The sequence below is a fragment of the Ammospiza nelsoni genome, chromosome 23 (genome assembly GCF_027579445.1).
Source record: "Ammospiza nelsoni isolate bAmmNel1 chromosome 23, bAmmNel1.pri, whole genome shotgun sequence".
In the NCBI taxonomy this organism is placed as follows: domain Eukaryota; kingdom Metazoa; phylum Chordata; class Aves; order Passeriformes; family Passerellidae; genus Ammospiza; species Ammospiza nelsoni.
This window is the reverse complement of record NC_080655.1, coordinates 2,716,222-2,733,586: the sequence shown is the minus strand read 5'-3', so window position 1 is coordinate 2,733,586 and position 17,365 is coordinate 2,716,222. Positions and strand designations below refer to the sequence as shown.

The 17,365-nt window shown below is 56.2% G+C and overlaps 2 protein-coding genes across 2 annotated transcripts; both read right to left on the bottom strand.

Moving 5' to 3' along the window:
• Positions 1-518: 518 nt before the first annotated feature.
• Positions 519-4,825, bottom strand: OPTC (opticin). Its single transcript, XM_059488061.1, has 6 exons — positions 4,604-4,825; positions 4,173-4,311; positions 2,507-2,665; positions 2,075-2,277; positions 1,163-1,258; positions 519-689 (listed from the first exon to the last, which is right to left on the bottom strand). Exons 1-6 carry the CDS (start codon positions 4,823-4,825, stop codon positions 519-521), a joined length of 990 nt encoding a protein of 329 aa, XP_059344044.1.
• Positions 4,826-11,100: 6,275 nt separating this feature from the next.
• PRELP (proline and arginine rich end leucine rich repeat protein) lies at positions 11,101-15,962 on the bottom strand. Its single transcript, XM_059487905.1, is given in 3 exon segments — positions 11,101-13,441; positions 15,019-15,754; positions 15,756-15,962. Coding segments are annotated over 3 exon segments (1,110 nt in total). The 5' UTR covers positions 15,951-15,962; the 3' UTR covers positions 11,101-13,262.
• Between the last annotated feature and the right edge of the window lie 1,403 nt (positions 15,963-17,365).

Genomic DNA, 17,365 nt, shown 5'->3' with positions numbered 1-17,365 from the left:
CATGAACACCATCCCAAATCCATGGATACCATCCCAAATCCATCACACCTGGATGTGCCACACCCCCCTGGAGCTGCACAGGCACAGCCCAGGGGACAGGTCACACCTGAGGTGGCCAAAGTGTCACCTCTCTGGGGCAATGCAGCTCCTGGTCCCTGACCAGGACACCCTGACCAGGATCTCAGGATCTCAGAACCTCAGGATCTCAGGATCTCCCTGGGCCTCTGGGAAGGAATGGAGGAAGAAACAGGACACAGTGAAATCCCATCTTTGCAAATCCAAGCAAAACTGCTGGGCTGGATGAGGGCTTTCCTCTACTCTCACTGCCAAGAACAAGCTTTGAATGCATTTCCAAATCTTTATTTCATTTTGTTTTTATTTTATATGTTTGCCCCAGCACCAAGCTCACCCTGGGGGGGAACATCTCCACTTTAATCACATTTTCCATGGAGCAGTGGGGTCTGAACGCTCTGGGATGGGATCTGGGATCACTTTCCTGCATTTCCAGCTCTGGGGGCTCAGGAGAAGCGGCCGGTGGGCAGGCGGGGCAGGCAGGAGAAGGCGTTGGGGAAGAGGCTGAGGTTGATGGGGTTCCCGTCCAGGCGGATGTCCTCAAGCACCCGGCGGATCTGGCCCTGCTCCTGGCTGTCACAGAACGTGTCCTCGTGCATCGTCTGGATGTTGTTGTTCTGCGGGGACGGGACACGGGCACGGCCGGGTCACAGGGAGAGGAGGAGGGGGACCAGGGCCAGGACCAGGACCAGTAAAAAGACCAGGACCAGGACCAGGACCAGAGTCAGAGCCAGGAGCGGGAGCAGGAGCAGGAGCAGGACCAGGACCAGGACTAGGACCAGGACCAGGAAAAGGAAAAGAACCAGGGTCAGAGCCAGGACGAGGACCAGGACCAGGATAAGGACCAGGAAAAGAACTAGGAATAGGACCAGGACCAGGACAGCAAGGATGAGGAGGAGGAACAGAACCAGTCCAGGACCAGGACCAGGACTAGGAATAGGACCAGGATCAGGACAATGAGGATAAGGAGGAAGACCAGAACCAGCACCAGGACAAGAACAAGGACCAGGATCAGGACAATGAATAAGAGGAGGAGGAGGAGGAGGAGGAAGAGGTGGGATCTGCTGAACTCAGGCAAAGCCCATCCCACCTGGAGGTGCAGGGAGCGCAAGCTCTCGGGAAGGGGCACCGGGATAAAATCCAGCTGGTTATCGGAGAGATGGAGGAACTGCAGCTGCTTCAGGTCCTGCAGGGAGAGGACAGAGGTGAACCCCAATAGGGATGAAACCCTAGAGATGAACCCCCAAAAGATGAACCCCCAAGAGATGAACCCAAATAGAGATGAACCAATGAACACCCAAGAGATGAACCCCAGTAAAGATGAACCCCAGAAGAGATGAACCCCTAAAGATGACCCCCCAATAGATGAACCCCTTAAGATGAACCCCTGAGAGATGAACCAATGAACCCCCGAGAGATGAACCCCAATAGACATGAGCCCCCAAGAGATGAACCAATGAACCCCCTGGAGATGAACCCCCAAGAGATGAACCCCCAAGAGATGAACCCCTAGAGAGGAACCCCTACAGATGAACCACCTAAAGATGAACCCCCAAGAGATGAATCAATGAACCTCCTAAAGATGAACCCCCAAGAGATGAACCAATGAGCCACCTAGAGACGTACCCCAATAGAGATGAACCCCAATAGGGATAAAATCCCAATAGAGATGAACCCCAAGAGAGATTAATCGATGAACCTCGTAAAGATGAAACCCATAAAGATGAACCTCCTAGAGATGAACCAATGAACCCCCAAGAGAGGAATTCCCTAAAGATGAACCCCAGTAGAGATGAACCCCAACAGAGATGAGCCCCCAAGAGATAAACCAATGAACCGCCAAGAGATGAACCCCCTTAAGATGAACCTCTGAGAGATTCATCGATGAACCCCCATAGAGCTGACCCCTCTGGATCTGATCCCCCTGGATCTGACCCCCTTCTCCCCTCCCTCCACCCCCGTCCCCCTGTGTCTGGCAGAGGCCCCCATGTGTGGGGCGCACCCGGAAGGCCTCGGGGCGCAGCCCGGCGCTGGGGATGCGGTTGAGGCGCACGTCCAGGTGCACGAGGCCGCGGGGCAGCTCGGGCAGCGCCGTCAGGAGGTTCTCGGGCAGCAGCAGCTCCTGCAGGCTGGGCAGCCCCCGGAAGGCGTCCGCGTCCGCCCACGAGATGGAATTGCTGCTCAGGTCGATGCGCTTCAGCTTCTCTGAGGGCAGGAGGAGGACAGGGACAAAGCCAGGCTGGTTTATTCCCTGCTGCCCTGATTTTTTAAGATTTTCTAATGTTTACATTCTTGTAACCAACTTTCTCACGCCGTTTCTGTAAATAACTTATTGTTTTGCATTCTTTTATGGAGGAAAAGAAATTTGATGGACCGTTGGTTTGCCCAGTGCCATTGGAGAGGCGGGATGTTCCTGGTGGTGACCCCGACGTACCGAGGCCGCGGAAGTCGCCGGCGCGCACGGCCCCGATGCGGTTGAAGCGGGCGTACAGGTACGCGGTGTCCGGGGGCAGCGCCGGGATCTGCTCCAGCCCCGCGTCGTCGCAGTACACCGAGCTGCCCAGGCACAGGCACAGCACGCAGCTGGGCAGCCCTGGAAACAAGCAGTGACCCCATGAAATACCCCAGAGCAGCGGGAGGAGCTCATCCCGCCGTGGGGACATGGGTCTGTGACACACAGAGCCCCCTGACCCCATAAAATACCCCAGAACAGCAGGAGGAGCTCATCCCGCCATGGTGACATGGAATTGGTGACACCCAGAGCTGTCACAGCTCCCTGACCCCATGAAATACCCCAGAGCAGTGGGAGGAGCTCATCCAGCCATGGGGACATGGATCTGTGGCACATGGAGCTGTCACAGATCCCCGATGCCATAAAATACCCCAGAACAGCGGGAGGATGTGGGGACATGGACTTTGTGACACCCAGAGCTGTCACAGCCCTCTGTGACCCCATAAAATACCCCAGAACAACGCAGGGACATGCTCACACTCTGGGGACACAGAATCCATGATGCCAGAGCTATCACAGCTCCCTGACCCTATAAAATACCCCAGAATGGCGGGATCTGCCCACCTGGCTGTGGGGATATGGATCTGTGACACCCAGAGTTGTCACAGCTCCCTGACGCCATAAAATACCCCAGAACAGAGGGAGGATGTACCTGCTCTGTGGGGACACAAAGTCCATGACACCAAAACTGTCACAGCCCCCTGGCCCCATAAAATTCCCCAGAATAGTGGGATCTGCCCACCCTGCCCTGGGGACATGGGTCTGTGACACACAGAGTCCCCTGACACCATAAAATACCCCAGAACAGCAGGAGGAGCCCATCCAGCTGTGGGGACATGGATCTGTGGCATCCAGAGCTGTCACAGCCCCCTGACCCCATAAAATACCCCAGAACAGTGGGATCTGCCCACCCTGCCATAAGGACACAGAGCTGGTGACACCCAGAGCTGTCACAGCCCCGCATCCTCCAGGGAAGGGACAGAAACTCCAAGCAAAAAAACCCCATAAATGTATGAAGTGCCCAGGATCAAACCCCTCCTGCAGGAGGAGGGGAAATTAAAGCCCCCAAATTCAGATTTTTACACCCAAAGCTCTCCTGGTCCTTTTAAGTCTCCCACTGGAGGAAGAAGAACTCAAGAAAATTCTTTTGAATCAAGAAAAATTCTTGATCCCACCTGTCCCCAAGGGGTAAAACCAAGCCCACACCTGATCCCCCTCCTCTCCCCAAGGTTCCCAAACCCCTTCTAGGGATGGTTCAGAGCAGCTCAGCACCAATTTCCTTTCTCCTCCCACTTAATTTTTCCCAGCCTGGAGTGACAGCAAAGGAATAAAGATATTTATCCTCACCGCAGGATTTTAATTGTCACTAATCTAATTGCCACTGTCGCGAAGCCTCTGCTCATTAAAGCCTCGCTGCTTTGCTGGAGTTCATTTTTTCCCAGCAATTTCTCTCTCTGCAGCCCTCCTGTGAGCAGACTCAACCCCAAAACCCTGTGAAGAGCTGCTGGCAGCACCTAAATTCCCTTTTTTTCCCCCCAAAACTTCACCTGTGTGACATGGGGGTGAATCCCAAGGGAGCACAACTCACCTTGTCTGGGGATGGACGCTGAGGGCACGGGACCAGCACTGCTTGGGGGCTGCAGATTTGGGGTTCCAGATGTGGTTTCAGCCAGCTCTGGGAGGGTTTTGGGGTCCTTGGGGCGGGGAGCCAAGGTGCCAACCTCGATCTGCAAGCAGAGAGTGTGAGTGTGGGGGATTTGTGCCCTCTGGGGAGGGTGGCATCAATCAGGGTCACTGGGTTGGGGTCATTGACTCCTTCTTGGAAAGCTCTCCAAGCTCTCTTGGCCCAGAGGGATGAAGGAATCCTCACATCCAAGAGCTGGCAGGGGTTTGGTTTGAGTAAAAACCTTCCCCAATCCTGGGAGAGCTGCCAGGGCTCCTCCTGCAGTGCCACATCCATCCCTGGCATCAAATCCCCGTCCAAAGATGGAACCAGGGGCTGTCCTGTGTCCCCCTCACCTTGGGGACAAGGTCCCCGTAGTCATAGAGCTCCTCGTAGTTGCTCAGGTCCAGGATGTCCCCGTAGCTCTCCAAGGTCACGTCGTAGTTGTCCAAGTCCAGGTTCTCAAAGAGGCTCAGCTCAGCCTTGGGTTTCTCCTCCTTCCTCCTGTCCTTGGCTGGCCCCGCCCAAAGTGTCCCCAAGCACAGGGCGGCCACCCCCAGCCAGCCCAGGGGACACATCCTGCACCTGGCCGGGGTCACGGCACCGGGAATGTCACCAAGGGCTGGGTGGGGGGCCAGCCCCGGGGTGGGGGGGACAGGTGGTCCCAAATCCCGGGGGGACAGACAGCCCCAAACCTCGGGGTGGAGGGGACAGACAGCCCCAAATTCCGGGGGGACAGACAGCCCCAAACCCAGAGGGGACAGAGAGCTGCAAATCTCGGTGTGGAGGGGACAGACAGCCCCAAATCCTGGGGGGACAGACAGACCCAAACCCAGAGGGGACAGACAGCCCAAATTCCGGAGGGACAGACAGCCCCAAACCCAGAGGGGACAGAGAGCTGCAAATCTCGGGGTGGAGGGGACAGACAGACCCAAAACCTGGGGGGGACAGACAGACCCGGGAGGGGACAGACAGCCCAGATCCCGGGGGGACAGACAGCCCCAGCTCCATGGGGGACAGACAGCCGCAAACCTCGGGGTGGAGGGGACAGACAGCCCCAGGAGGGGACAGACAGAGGGGACATTCCGTGACCCTTTTCAGCGCATTTCACGCTCGGCTGTGCAGGAGAGGCCCCGCGGGGCTGCCGGGGCTGCCCGGCTTTCCCAGCCCCGGGAGGAAGATGGGGGCTCGGGGGGTGGTGAGGGGGTCGTGGCCCTCGTGGGGATGGGTGGAACCAGCCCCCGGCCCAACACGCCCAGCAGAGGAGGAGAACCAGCCCCAGGAGCCCCAAAACTGCTGCTCCCCCCTTCTGCTCCCACATCCAGCTCTAAATCTGCTTTTCCAACATCCTGGCGGGCCAGAGGCCACGGGGTCCGTGTGACAGCACGGGGACATCCCCCGGTGCTGGCAGCTCCACATCCAAACCCTCCAGGGCCCATTCCCAACGGAGAATTCCCTCCCGTGGGACACCCACGGCAGAGCAAGGCGAGGGTCCCGACCCCCTTCAAATCCCAAACCCCAAACCCCAAATCCCAGACCCCAAATCCCAAACCCCAAATCCCAAATCCCAAATTCCAAATCCCAAATTCCAAATCCCAAACCCCAAATCCCAAACCCCAAACCCCAGATCCCCAATCCCCAAATCCCAAATCCCCAATCCCCAATCCCCAAATCCCAAATCCACCACCCAGGCCGGAGTTTTTTTCACTCCATCCCGAGGACGCTGCTCCCAAATTCCTCCTGTTTTCCCCCAGATCTGCCCTTTCCCAGCGCTCTGAGACCCCTGAACCCCCCAAACCCTCCCATCCTCCAGCTGGGGGGGCTCTGGAGGTGCCAAACGAGGCCGGGATAGACGTACCCCCTGTCTGTCCTTCCTCCTCCTCCTCCTCCTCGTCTGCAGGGGCTGGGGAAGGGCTTGGGAAGGGTTTTTAAGGCACGGAGAGGAGGAGGAGGAGGAGGAGGAAGAAGGGGCAACTCGGGGGTCTGGCCGAGGTGACAAACAGGACGCGGCCAATCAAACCCGCCGTCCCCTGCTGGCTCCTTACATTGTCCCCAAGGCCACCAGCCCGGAGGTGGCTCCGCTCCAGCAGCCCGAGAGGGGCTGAGAGGGGCGGGAGTGGAGCGGTGACATCCCCAGGGTGTCCCCAGGGTGGTGGGGACAGAGCCAGGGCAGGAGCGGTGACATCCCCCGGGTGTCCCCAGGGACGGTGGGGACAGAGCCAGGGCAGGAGCGGTGACATCCCCAGGGTGTCCCCAGGGACGGTGGGGACAGAGCCAGTGCCACCCCAGGAGGTGCCACCAGAGGGGGACTCCCGGCTGTGTCCGGCCCCAAAGCACCCGGGGGACCCCAGTGATCAGCCCAGGGTTTGGGGGGGCTGCAGAGACCCCCCGGGCAGGGAGGGATGGGGACACTGAGCTCACCCAGCCCTGCGCCCCTCCCGGCAGGAGAAGAACCCCAAATCTTCACTCTCTGGGGTGGTTTGGGGTTTTTTTGAGGGGGGAAGCTGGTGTGGGTACAGGGGGTCTCAGCACACCCAACATTCAGCCTCTGGGGTGGTTTTGGGGTTTTTGGGGACAAGGAGCCGCTGTGAATGCAGGGGGAGCTCAGCACCCCAAATCTTCACGCACTGAGAGGTTTTGGGGTTTTTTGGGGAGGGGGAACCAGTGTTGGGTGCAGGGGAGGGTTCAGCGCCCCCAGTCGTCACTCTCTGGGGCGGTTTGGGGGTTTTTGTGGACAAGGAGACGCTGTGAACGCAGGGGGAGCTCAGCATCCCAAACCCTCATTCTTTGGGGTGTTTTTTTGTTTTTTGGGGGACGAGGAGCTGCTGTGAATGCAGGGGGAGCTCAGCACCCCAAATCTTCACGCACTGAGAGGTTGTGGGGTTTTTGGGGAGGAGGAGCCAGTGTGTGTGCGGGCGGGGGCTCAGCACCTCCAATCTTCATTCTCTGGGGTGTTTTGGGGTTTTTGGGAAGGGGGAGCCAGTATGGGTGCGGGGGGGAGGGCTCAGCACCCCCAACCTTCGCTCTCTGAGGTGGTTTTGGGGTTTTTTTGGGGAGGGGGAGCCTCACTGGGGCAGGGTAGGAATTCCCTATGCCCCTCTGTGTCCCCATCCCGGGGACAGAGCTCATCTCAGGGGGCCACCACCCCCCTCCTTGGGGACGTCACCGCGGGGCTGGCGCACCCCAGGAGGGGCAGGACGAGCGCGGCAGCCCCTCCTGGGCAGCCTCGTGCCCACCCACCCACCCACGGCCGCGAAAATGTTCCCGGTGCCAGCGGCGCATCGCCCCCCACGCACCCACCCACCCTCCCGCAGCGCCCATCTGCTCGGGGGGGGGGGGGGTGGGGGGGCGGCCGGGACACCCCCACAGCCCCCCGGGGACACCCGGAGCCCCCCAGACCCCGCTGTGTCACCCCCCGGCCCCGCTCATTAGCGGCCGCTAATCTTCATTAAACCCCTCATTAAGCGGCTCGGTGGGCACCGGGACGGGCCCGATGTGACAGATGGGGACCCAGCGCTGGGAACCGCGGCTGGGGAGCCCCAACCCCTCCAACCCCACTAATGAGGGGGTGCCAGCCCTCGCCGTGACCCCACAGGAGCTGCCAGCCCCAATCCCAATCCTCATTCCCAATCCCAATCCCTCGGGTTTTAGGGAGCAGCTTTGGGGTGCTCAGCCCCCCCCAAAACCTTCCATCCCTGGGGTGGTTTTGGGGTTTTTTGGGGAGGGGGAACTGGTGTGGGTGCAGAGGGGGCTCAGCACCCCAAACCTTCACACACGGAGAGGTTTTGGGGTTTTTTGGGGAGGGAAAGCCACTATGGGTGCAAGGGGAGTTCAGCAACCCAAACCTTCATTTTCTGGGGTGGTTTTGGGGTTCTTTGGGGAGGGGGAACTGGTGTGGGTGCAGAGGGGGCTCAGCACCCCAAACCTTCACACACGGAGAGGTTTTGGGGTTTTCTGCGGAGGGGGGACCAGTGTGGGTGCAGCGGGAGCACAGCACCCCAAAACTTCACTCTCTGGGGTGGTTTTGGGATTTTTGTGGACAAGGAGCTGCTGTGAATGGAGGGGGGACTCAGCACCCCAAACCTTCAATCCCTGTCACAGTTTTGGGGTTTTTCTGCAGAGGGGGAACCGGTGTGTGTGCAGGGGGGCTCAGCACCCCAAAACTTCACTCTCTGGGATGGTTTGGGGTTTTTTAGGGAGGGGGAGCCGCTGTGGGTGCAGGGGGAGCACAGCATCCCAAGCCTTCAATCCCTGTGGCAGTTTGGGGTTTTTTTTGGGAAGGGGGAACTGGTGTGGGTGCAGAGGGGGCTCAGCACCCCAAACCTTCAATCCCTGGGACGGTTTTGGGGTTTTTAGGGGAGGGGAAGCCGCTGTGGGTGCAGGGGGAGTTCAGCATCCCAAACCTTCACACACGGAGAGATTTTGGGGTTTTTTGGGGAGGGGAAGCCGCTGTGGGTGCAAGGGGGGGGGCTCAGCACTGCTCCCCTCATTGAGAAACCCTATCCCAACGCGGGGAGATGGCTCCGACATCCCCGGGGAGGGAAAACCCCGCTGGCAGAGGGGGATTCAGAGCGCGGTTATAAAACAGAGGGGTTGCAGGGAGGGGGGGCGGCTGTGAGCGTGCTCTGCACAGCACAAACGCTCCCAAACCCGCTCGGCCCCCCCGGCCCTTCCCACATCCTCACACCTTCCCCCGCTGCCGCCCTCCCGCTCCCATCGGCAATCGCAGGGGATGAGGAGGAGGAGGAGCCGCTGCTGCAGCCAACCCAGCCCAGCCCGACCCCGCTGCTGAGAGAGGGGCTGGGACCCCATGGATGGGTTCCTGCATCCCAGATTTTACAGGGAAAGGTGCGGGATGCTGGGATGGGGATCTGATCCCATAGATGTGTTCCTGCATCCCAGATTTTACAGGGAAAGGTGCAGGATGTTGGGATGGGGATCTGATCCCATAGATGTGTTCCTGCATCCCAGATTTTACAGGGAAAGGTTCGGGATGCTGGGATGGGGATCTGATCCCATAGATGTGTTCCTGCATCCTCAGATTTTACAGGGAAAGGTGCAGGATGTTGGGATGGGGATCTGATCCCATAGATGTGTTCCTGCATCCTCAGATTTTACAGGGAAAGGTTCGGGATGCTGGGATGGGGATCTGGTCCCATGGATGTGTTCCTGCATCCCAGATTTTACAGGGAAAGGTGCAGGATGTTGGGATGGGGCTGTGGCTCCATGGATGTGGCCCAGAATCCTCAGATTTTAGAGGGAAGGATTCAGGATGCTGGGATAGGGATGTGACCCCGTGGATATGGATGTAGGATTTTGGAATGGGGAGGTCACCCCATGGATGTGTCCCTGAATCCTCAGATTTTACAGGGAAGGATTCAGGATTTTGGGATGGGGATGTCACCCCACAGATGTGTTCCTGCATCCTCAGATTTTACAGGGAAAGGTGCAAGGTGTTGGGATGGGGCTGCGACCCCATGGATGTGGTCCCTGCATCCCAGATTTTACAGGGAAGGATTCAGGATGCTGGGATAGGGCTGTGACCCCATGGATGTGGCTCTTAATCCCAGATTTCACAGGGAAAGGTGCAGGATTTTGGGATGGGGCTGTGACCCCATGGATGTGTCACTGAATCCTCAGAATTTACAGGGAAAGGCACAGGATCTTGGGATGAGGCTGTGATCCCATGGATATGGATATAGGATTTTGGGATGGGGCTGTGGCCCCGTGGATGTGGCCCTGAATCCCCAAATTTTACAGGGAAGCATTCAGGATGCTGGGATCAGGCTGTGACCCCATGGATGTGGATGTAGGATTTTGGGATGGGTTTTGTAACCCAACAGATACGCCTCTTAATCCCAGATTTTACAGGGAAGGATTCAGGATTTTGGGATGGGTTTTGTAACCCCACGGACATGTTCCTGCATCCTCAGATTTTACAAGGAAAGGTGCAGGGTGTCAGGATGGGATGGTGACCCCATGCTTGGGGCCCCAAATCCCAGATTTTACAGGGAATGGTGCAGGATGCTGGGATGGGGTTGTGACCCCACAAATGTGTCCCTGAATCCTCAGATTTTACAGGGAAAGGTGCAGGATTTTGAGATGGGGTTGTGGCCCCATGGATGTATCCCTGAATCCTGAAATTTTACAGGGAATTTGGGACGGGGCTGCGGCCCCATGGATGTGGTCCCTAATCCCAGATTTTACAGGGAAGGATTCAGGGTGCTGGGATGGCGGTGTGACCCCACAGATATGTCTCTGCATCCTCAGATTTTAAAGGGAAGGATGCAGGATGTTGGGATGGAGCTGTGACCCCATGGATGTGGTCCCTAATCCCAGATTTTACAGGGAAGGATTCGGGGCACTGGGATCAGGCTGTGACCCCATGGATGTGGATGCAGGATGCTGGGATGGCGCTGTTATCCCACAGATGTGTTCCTGCATCCCAGATTTTACAGGGAAGGATGCAGGATGCTGGGATGGGGATGTGACCCCATGGATGTGGATGTAGGATTTTGGGGTGCGGCTGTGACTCCATAGATGTATCCCTGAATCCTCAGATTTTACAGGGAAAGGTGCAGGATGCTGGGATGGGGCTGTAACCCCATGGATGTGTCCCTGCATCCTCAGATTTTAAAGGGAAAGATTTGGGGTTTGGAATCCAGGGGCATCCAGGGATTCTCTGGGAATTCCATCCCAGCCAAGAACTCCTTCCCAAATTCAGCATCACCCCAGCCAAAACCCCAAAAACCCCAAAAACCCCAAAACCATTGGGAGAGTCATCCCCAAGCAAGGAAATTTTGGATGGAGCAGCACCCGAGGAAGGCGAGGATGGATCAGGGAGAGGCTCAGGGTCCCTTGTGAATGATTTTATTTCCACTGCTGCAGGGAGTGGGAGTGCAAACCCCATAAAGTCACCGGGTTGGGAGGTGCGGGTGCCGTTGGGAATATCTGTACATTCTACCAGTCTATATACACATCAGATATAAATATACATAAATCCAGGGGGGCTCCGTCCGGGTTTAGGGCTCAAACCTGTCCCCACCCAACTGCAGGGAGAGCTGCAAAGGAGATTTTACCCTCCTTAATTAGCAGGAGGTTTTAATTAATGGGAAAAGGGGAGCACCCCTGTGCCAGCTGCAGGGAGGAGGACACGGTGCCCGTCCGTGGCCGTCCTGGGAAGGGTCAGTTCTGCAGGCTGGGCACAAAAGGAGCTTTCTTTGGTTTATTTAATGCTCATTGCAGTTGGGTTTTGATTTTTTTTTTTTCCCTCTCTCTAATGCTCGGCCTTTAAATCCAAATCCTGAGACTCAGGAAGAAAAGAAGAGAATAATCCCCCCTAAACCCGGAGACCCAATAAATGCAGGTACAGCTATAGGGGGGGAAGAGATACATGTGGGGATGGGGAAGAGCAGGGATAAAAATAGCCCTTCCAAAGGATGATTCTTCCCTTTTCTTCTCCCTTCCTTTTATTTCTCATTAAAAAAAAAAAAAAATAAAAAAAATAAAAAACAAGGCAAAGCCCAGCCATGTGTGATTGGCTCTGGAGAGAAACTGAGCTGTGGATGTGGCCCTGGAGCCTCAGATCTCAGAGGGAAGGGGGCAGGATTTTGGGATGGGGATGTGACCCCACAGATCTGATTTTACAGGGAATGATGCAGGATTTTGGGATGGGGCTGTGACCCCATGGATGTGGATGCAGGATTTTGGGATGGGGCTGTGACCCCTTTTATGTGGCCCTGTATCCCTCCAGTTAAGAGGGAAGGATTCAGGATTTTGGGATGGGCTGTGAAGAATTCAGGATTTTGGGAAGGAGCTGTGATCCCATGGATGTGGTCCTTGATCCCAGATTTTAGAGGGAAGGATTCAGGAGGCTGGGGTGGGGCTGTGGCCCCATGGATGTGGTTCTACATCCAAAGATTTTAGAGGGAAGGATTCAGGATTTTGGGATGGGGCTGTGATCCCACAGATGTGTCCTGGCATCCTCAGATTTTGCAGGGAATGATGCAGGATGCTGGGATGGGGCTGTTGGTCCCACAGATGTGGCCCTTGATCCGAGATTTTACAGGGAAGGATTCAGGATTTTGGGATGGGGCTGTGACCCCATTTATGTGGTCCTGTATCCCTCCAGCTTAGATAGAAGGATTCAGGATTTTAAGATGGGACTGTGATCCCATGGATGCGGTCCTTGATCCCAGATTTTAGAGGGAAGGATGCAGGACACTGGAATGGGGCTACGGCCCCAGGGGTGTGGTTCTACATCCAAAGATTTTACAGGGAAAGATGCAGGATTTTGAGATGGGGCTGTGAAGAATTCAGGATCTTGGGATGGGGCTGTGATCTCATGGATGTGGTCCTTGGTCCCAGATTTTACAGGGAAGAAATCAGGATTTTGGGATGGGGCTGTGTCCCCATGGGTCGGTTCTAGGATGGGGATTTGAAGCTGGGCAGGGTCTGCTCCTGCCCAGGGGGTGTGGGAAGGTGTTCCCCCCACACAGGGGCAGGATCCCCTCCCTGCTCCATCCCTGCACATGCACAGCTCCAGACGGGATTTAGATCCTCCTCCTCTGGAGAAACGTGGAGCCAAAGCTCTCCAGAAGGGCGACAGGAGTGTCCCCATCCCCTGCGATGGCCCGATTGTCCATCCTCCCTGACTTCTACACATCCCACCACCCTCAGCTCCTGTTCATCCCATCCCAGCTCCAAAACCCACCGGGAATGTTTCTTGGTGCTGGACACACCCCGAGCCCAGCGGCTCCATCCGGACCGACCCCAAAACCTGCGGGGCACCAAGGGAGAGACGGAACCGGGGACAAGGGCCGAGGGACAAAGGACAGCGAGCTGTGACACGGCAGAGCGCGGTCCCCAAGGAGCCACCGCTGTCCCCGCAGGGCAGGAAGAGGGGGAAAACGAGGAGAGGGATGGAGGCGAGGAGAGAGCAGGGGGAGAGAGGGAGGAGAGAGGGTCCCACGTGTCTGAAATGTCCGAGCAAAGCCTGGGAGAGGCGGGGCGGGGCTAAAACACCACGGACTGCAGCAGGCGGAAACACAGCATCAGGTCCAGAGGGATGGGCGGCTTCAGCAGGTTCCCGTCCAGCCGCAGGTAGCGCAGCCGGGGCACGCTGTCCAGGTCCGAGGGAGAGAAATCCTGGATGGACACCAGCGAGGTGGGGCAGATCTGGGTGCCGTTGATTTCTGCGGGGACAGGGGACACACAGGGGTGAGGGACGGGGAAAAGGGAATGTGGAGAGGAGAAGTAGGGTTCAGGTCAGGGAAAGGAGAATGTGGAGAAGAGGAAGAGAGGGATGAGGGTTAGGAAAGGGGGAATGTGGAGAGGAGGAGCAGTAGGTTAGGGAAAGGGGAATGTGAACAGGAGAACGAGCAGGACATGGGTTGGGGAAAAGGGAATGTGGACCGGAGGAACAGAGGGATCCAGATTAGGGAAAAGGGAACGTGGAGAGGAGGAGCAGTGGAATGACGGTTTGGGAAACGGGAATGTGGAGAGGAGGAGCAGGAATATGGAGAGGAGGAACAGAGAGATGCGAGTTAGGAAAAGAGGAATATGGACAGGAGGAAGAGCAGGATGAGGGTTAGGGAAAGGGGAATGTGGGCAGGGGGAGCAGCAGGATGTGAGTTAGGGAAAAGAGAATGTGGAGAAGCGGAAGAGTGGGATACAGGTTTGGGAAAAGGGAATGTGGATAGGAAGAAGAGCGGGATGAAGGTTAGGGAAAAGGGAATGTGGACAGGGGGAGCAGTAGGATGCACGTTAGGAAAAAGGGAATGTGGAGAGGAGGAGCAGTGGGATGTGAGTTAGGGAAAAGGGAATGTGGAGAAGAGGAAGAGCAGGATGTGGGTTTGGGGAAAAGGAACGTGGAGACGATGAGTAGTGGGATGTGGGTTTGGGAAAAGGGAAATGTGGAGAGGAGGAACAGAGAGAAAAGGGAATGCGGACAGGAGGAAGAGTGAAATGTGGGTTAGGGAAAAGGAAATGTGGACAGGAGGAGCAGGAATGTGGAGAGGAGGAAGAGCATGATTCAGGTTAGGGAAAAAGGATTGTGGTGAAGAAGAAGAGCAAGATGCAGGTTTGGGAAAAGGGAATATGGAGAAGAGGAGGAGCAGGATGAGAGTTAGGGAAAAGGGGAATGTGGAGAGGAGGAAGAGCGGGATATGGGTTTGGGAAAAAGGAATGTGGGCGGGGATTTTTGAACCCCCCTGCTGTTGAACCTCAAATTTGGGTTGTTTTGCCACCAAAAAGGACAATCCCAGGCTGCTCAAAGCCCCAGCGAGAGGGAAAATCTGCCTTTTGATGAGGAGCGAAGTAGGTCACGTTCCTCGGGAGCGCAGCTCGGGATGCGGCGGCATTCCGGAGAAAAAAGGGATCACCCCGCCCCCGGAACCTCTGCCGTGGAATTGCAGCTGGATTTCCCTGGGATGGTGTGGGGCAGCCCTGGCTGCTCTGCCTCCATGGGATGTTCCCTCACCATCCCAAGCCGTGTGTTTGGCATCTCTCCCTAAAACATCTGCCCAAGCATTCCTTGTTAAATATCCCGATTTTTTTTCCAGGAAAAGAGCCTTTCCAAGGGCGGGTGGCTCCAAAGAAGACGGCTGGAAAAAGTCCTGCAGCACCACAGGGGATTCACTCTGCTCCTCCCCTTCCACCCAGATCCTCCCTCCACCCCACCTCATCCCACCCCTTTGAAGGCATCACATCCCACCAGGTGAGAAATGACCTTTCCAAGGTTTTTCTCCCCAAAAAACCCCGTGAGACTCACTCTCGATGGAGTTGTTGTTCAGGTAGAGGTGCTCCAGCTTGGGGCTGATGAAGGGCACGTTGGTGAGCTTGTTGTGGGCCAGGTGCAGCACCAGCAGGTTGGTGAGGTTGAAGGAATTTTTGGGCAGCCCCTTGTCCGAGATCTGGTTGTAGTTGAGCCGGATGAAAGCCAGGTTGGGAAACTCCTTGAAATAATCGCTGGGGATGTCCTCGATGTTGTTCCTGTCCAGGAAGAGCTGGTGGATGGCGCTGGGCACGCCAGGGGGCATCTTCCTCAGGATGTTGTGGGCCAGGTTGAGCTGCATGAGGTTCTTGAGCCCCTTGAAGGTGTTCTTGTTGAAGACGCCGTCGCTCAGCTTGTTGTGGTGCAGGTCCAGCAGCACCAGGTTCTCCAGCTTGTTGAAGGCCCCAGGAGGGATCTTGGAGATCTGATTCCTGCTGAGCCTCAGCTGCTCCAGGTTGGGCGGCAGGAAGGCGGGCACCTCCTTCAGCTGGTTCCTCTCCATGTAGAGGAAGACGAGGTTCTCCAGCTTCTCCAGCACCTTCCTGTCCACCTTGCGGATGCGGTTGTTGTCCAGGTTGACCCACTTGAGGCCGGTGGCGTTGCGGAAGGACTCCTCGGGCAGGTCGGCGATGAAGTTGTTCTGCAGGTACAGGTAGTGGATGCGCGCGGGGATGACGGGCACCGTGCGCAGGTTGCGGCTGTCGCAGTACAGCGCCGACGGGAAGTCGGGCGGGGCAGTAGCACTCCCGCGGGCAGTCGGGGAACACGGACGGGGGGCCCGGAGGGAGGGGAGGGGGCAGCTCTGTGGGCTCCACGGGCTCCTCGAAGGGCAAGGGAGGCCGGGTGGGCCGGCGGGGCGGTTTGCGGCGCTGCCCGCTCGCCACCAGCGCCAGCGCCAGCGGGAGGAGGAACGCAAGGGTCGCCCTCATGGTCCGGGTGTTTTCCTGCAGGGACACGAGGAGGAGGGTTGGGTGTCGGGGAAGATGAAAGAGGAAAGCCCTATAAATATGATTGTCTGGCAAAAGATTTTGAGAATACAGAAACTATAAGTGAGATTGAAATGAAAGCAAACTTTGAGATCCCTCAGTTACTGAACAACTGGAAAACAATGGTGTGGCCACTGCAGGTGATCCCCTTTTGATGGAACAACACCCTCTGCTTGCAGACAGGCCCAAGGGTCAGAGCAGACCCTGCAGCTTGGCAGAAGGGGCCCAAAGAGGAGTTTTTAGGGTTTCAAATGTAACACAGTGTGGTAATGTAGTGATTCTTATAGGCTGTATGTAAATGATGTAGGATTTGTATCTTGGACTAGATTGGTTAGTGAGAATCAGAATATTCAACACAGAAGATGATTGATTGTATTGTAATGGGAAATTTGCTGTCTTGTCTCTTAGCTCTTATCTCAAAGCTCTTGCCTTTTACACCTTACCCCTTTTACTCTCTTACCCTCTCATCCTCTGTACCCCTCTCTTCTCTCGGGCCTGCTCCAGCTGCGTTTGGCAGCTCCCAGCAGGGCCCTGCACTTGGCCCTTTGCAATAAACCCCAAGTGCCACGACCTGGCTGCAGAGATCTCTCCTCTCCATCCATCCCAACCGTCCTACCCCCGTCAATCCTACAGCTGGGTGTTGCAGACATCTTTTATGAAAATCCTTTCCATTATCCATGGAATTCCTCTCCCTGCCTCACCGTTATCCATGGGGAATGTTGCTGTTGTTGTTTAGTTTTGTTTTTAATTCGGGTTTTTATTTCATGTTCTCATCCCGCTCCGCCCGGGCCCTCCCCAGAGGTCACTTCCATCCTCTCTTCCCAAAGGACGGATCAGCCCTTCAGACTCCTTCATGGATTTGGCTTCATTTGGCACTCAGGACAGCAAATCCATGATTCCAGAGGAAATTGGCTCTGGAAAAGCACCGGAAAGGAAAAGGAAAAGGAAAAGGAAAAGGAAAAGGAAAAGGAAAAGGAAAAGGAAAAGGAAAAGGAAAAGGAAAAGGAAAAGGAAAAGGAAAAGGAAAAGGAAAGGAAAAAGGAAGGGAAAAAGAAAAGGAAAAGGGAAAGGGAAAGGGAAAGGGAAAGGGAAAGGGAAAGGGAAAGGAAAAGGAAAAGGAAAAGGAAAAGGAAAAGGAAAAGGAAAAGGAAAAGGAAAAGGAAAAGGAAAAGGAAAAGGAAAAGGAAAAGGAAAAGGAAAAGGAAAAGGAAAAGGAAAAGGAAAAGGAAAAGGAAAAGGAAAAGGAAAGGCCTTTGGAGGTGCTGGAGGTGCTGGTGCCAATTCTGGGGGGAAATCCAGCACTTCCAGCACAGCTGAGTGGGGTTCCCAGCCTATCGTCCCTTTCCAGCCCATTTCCA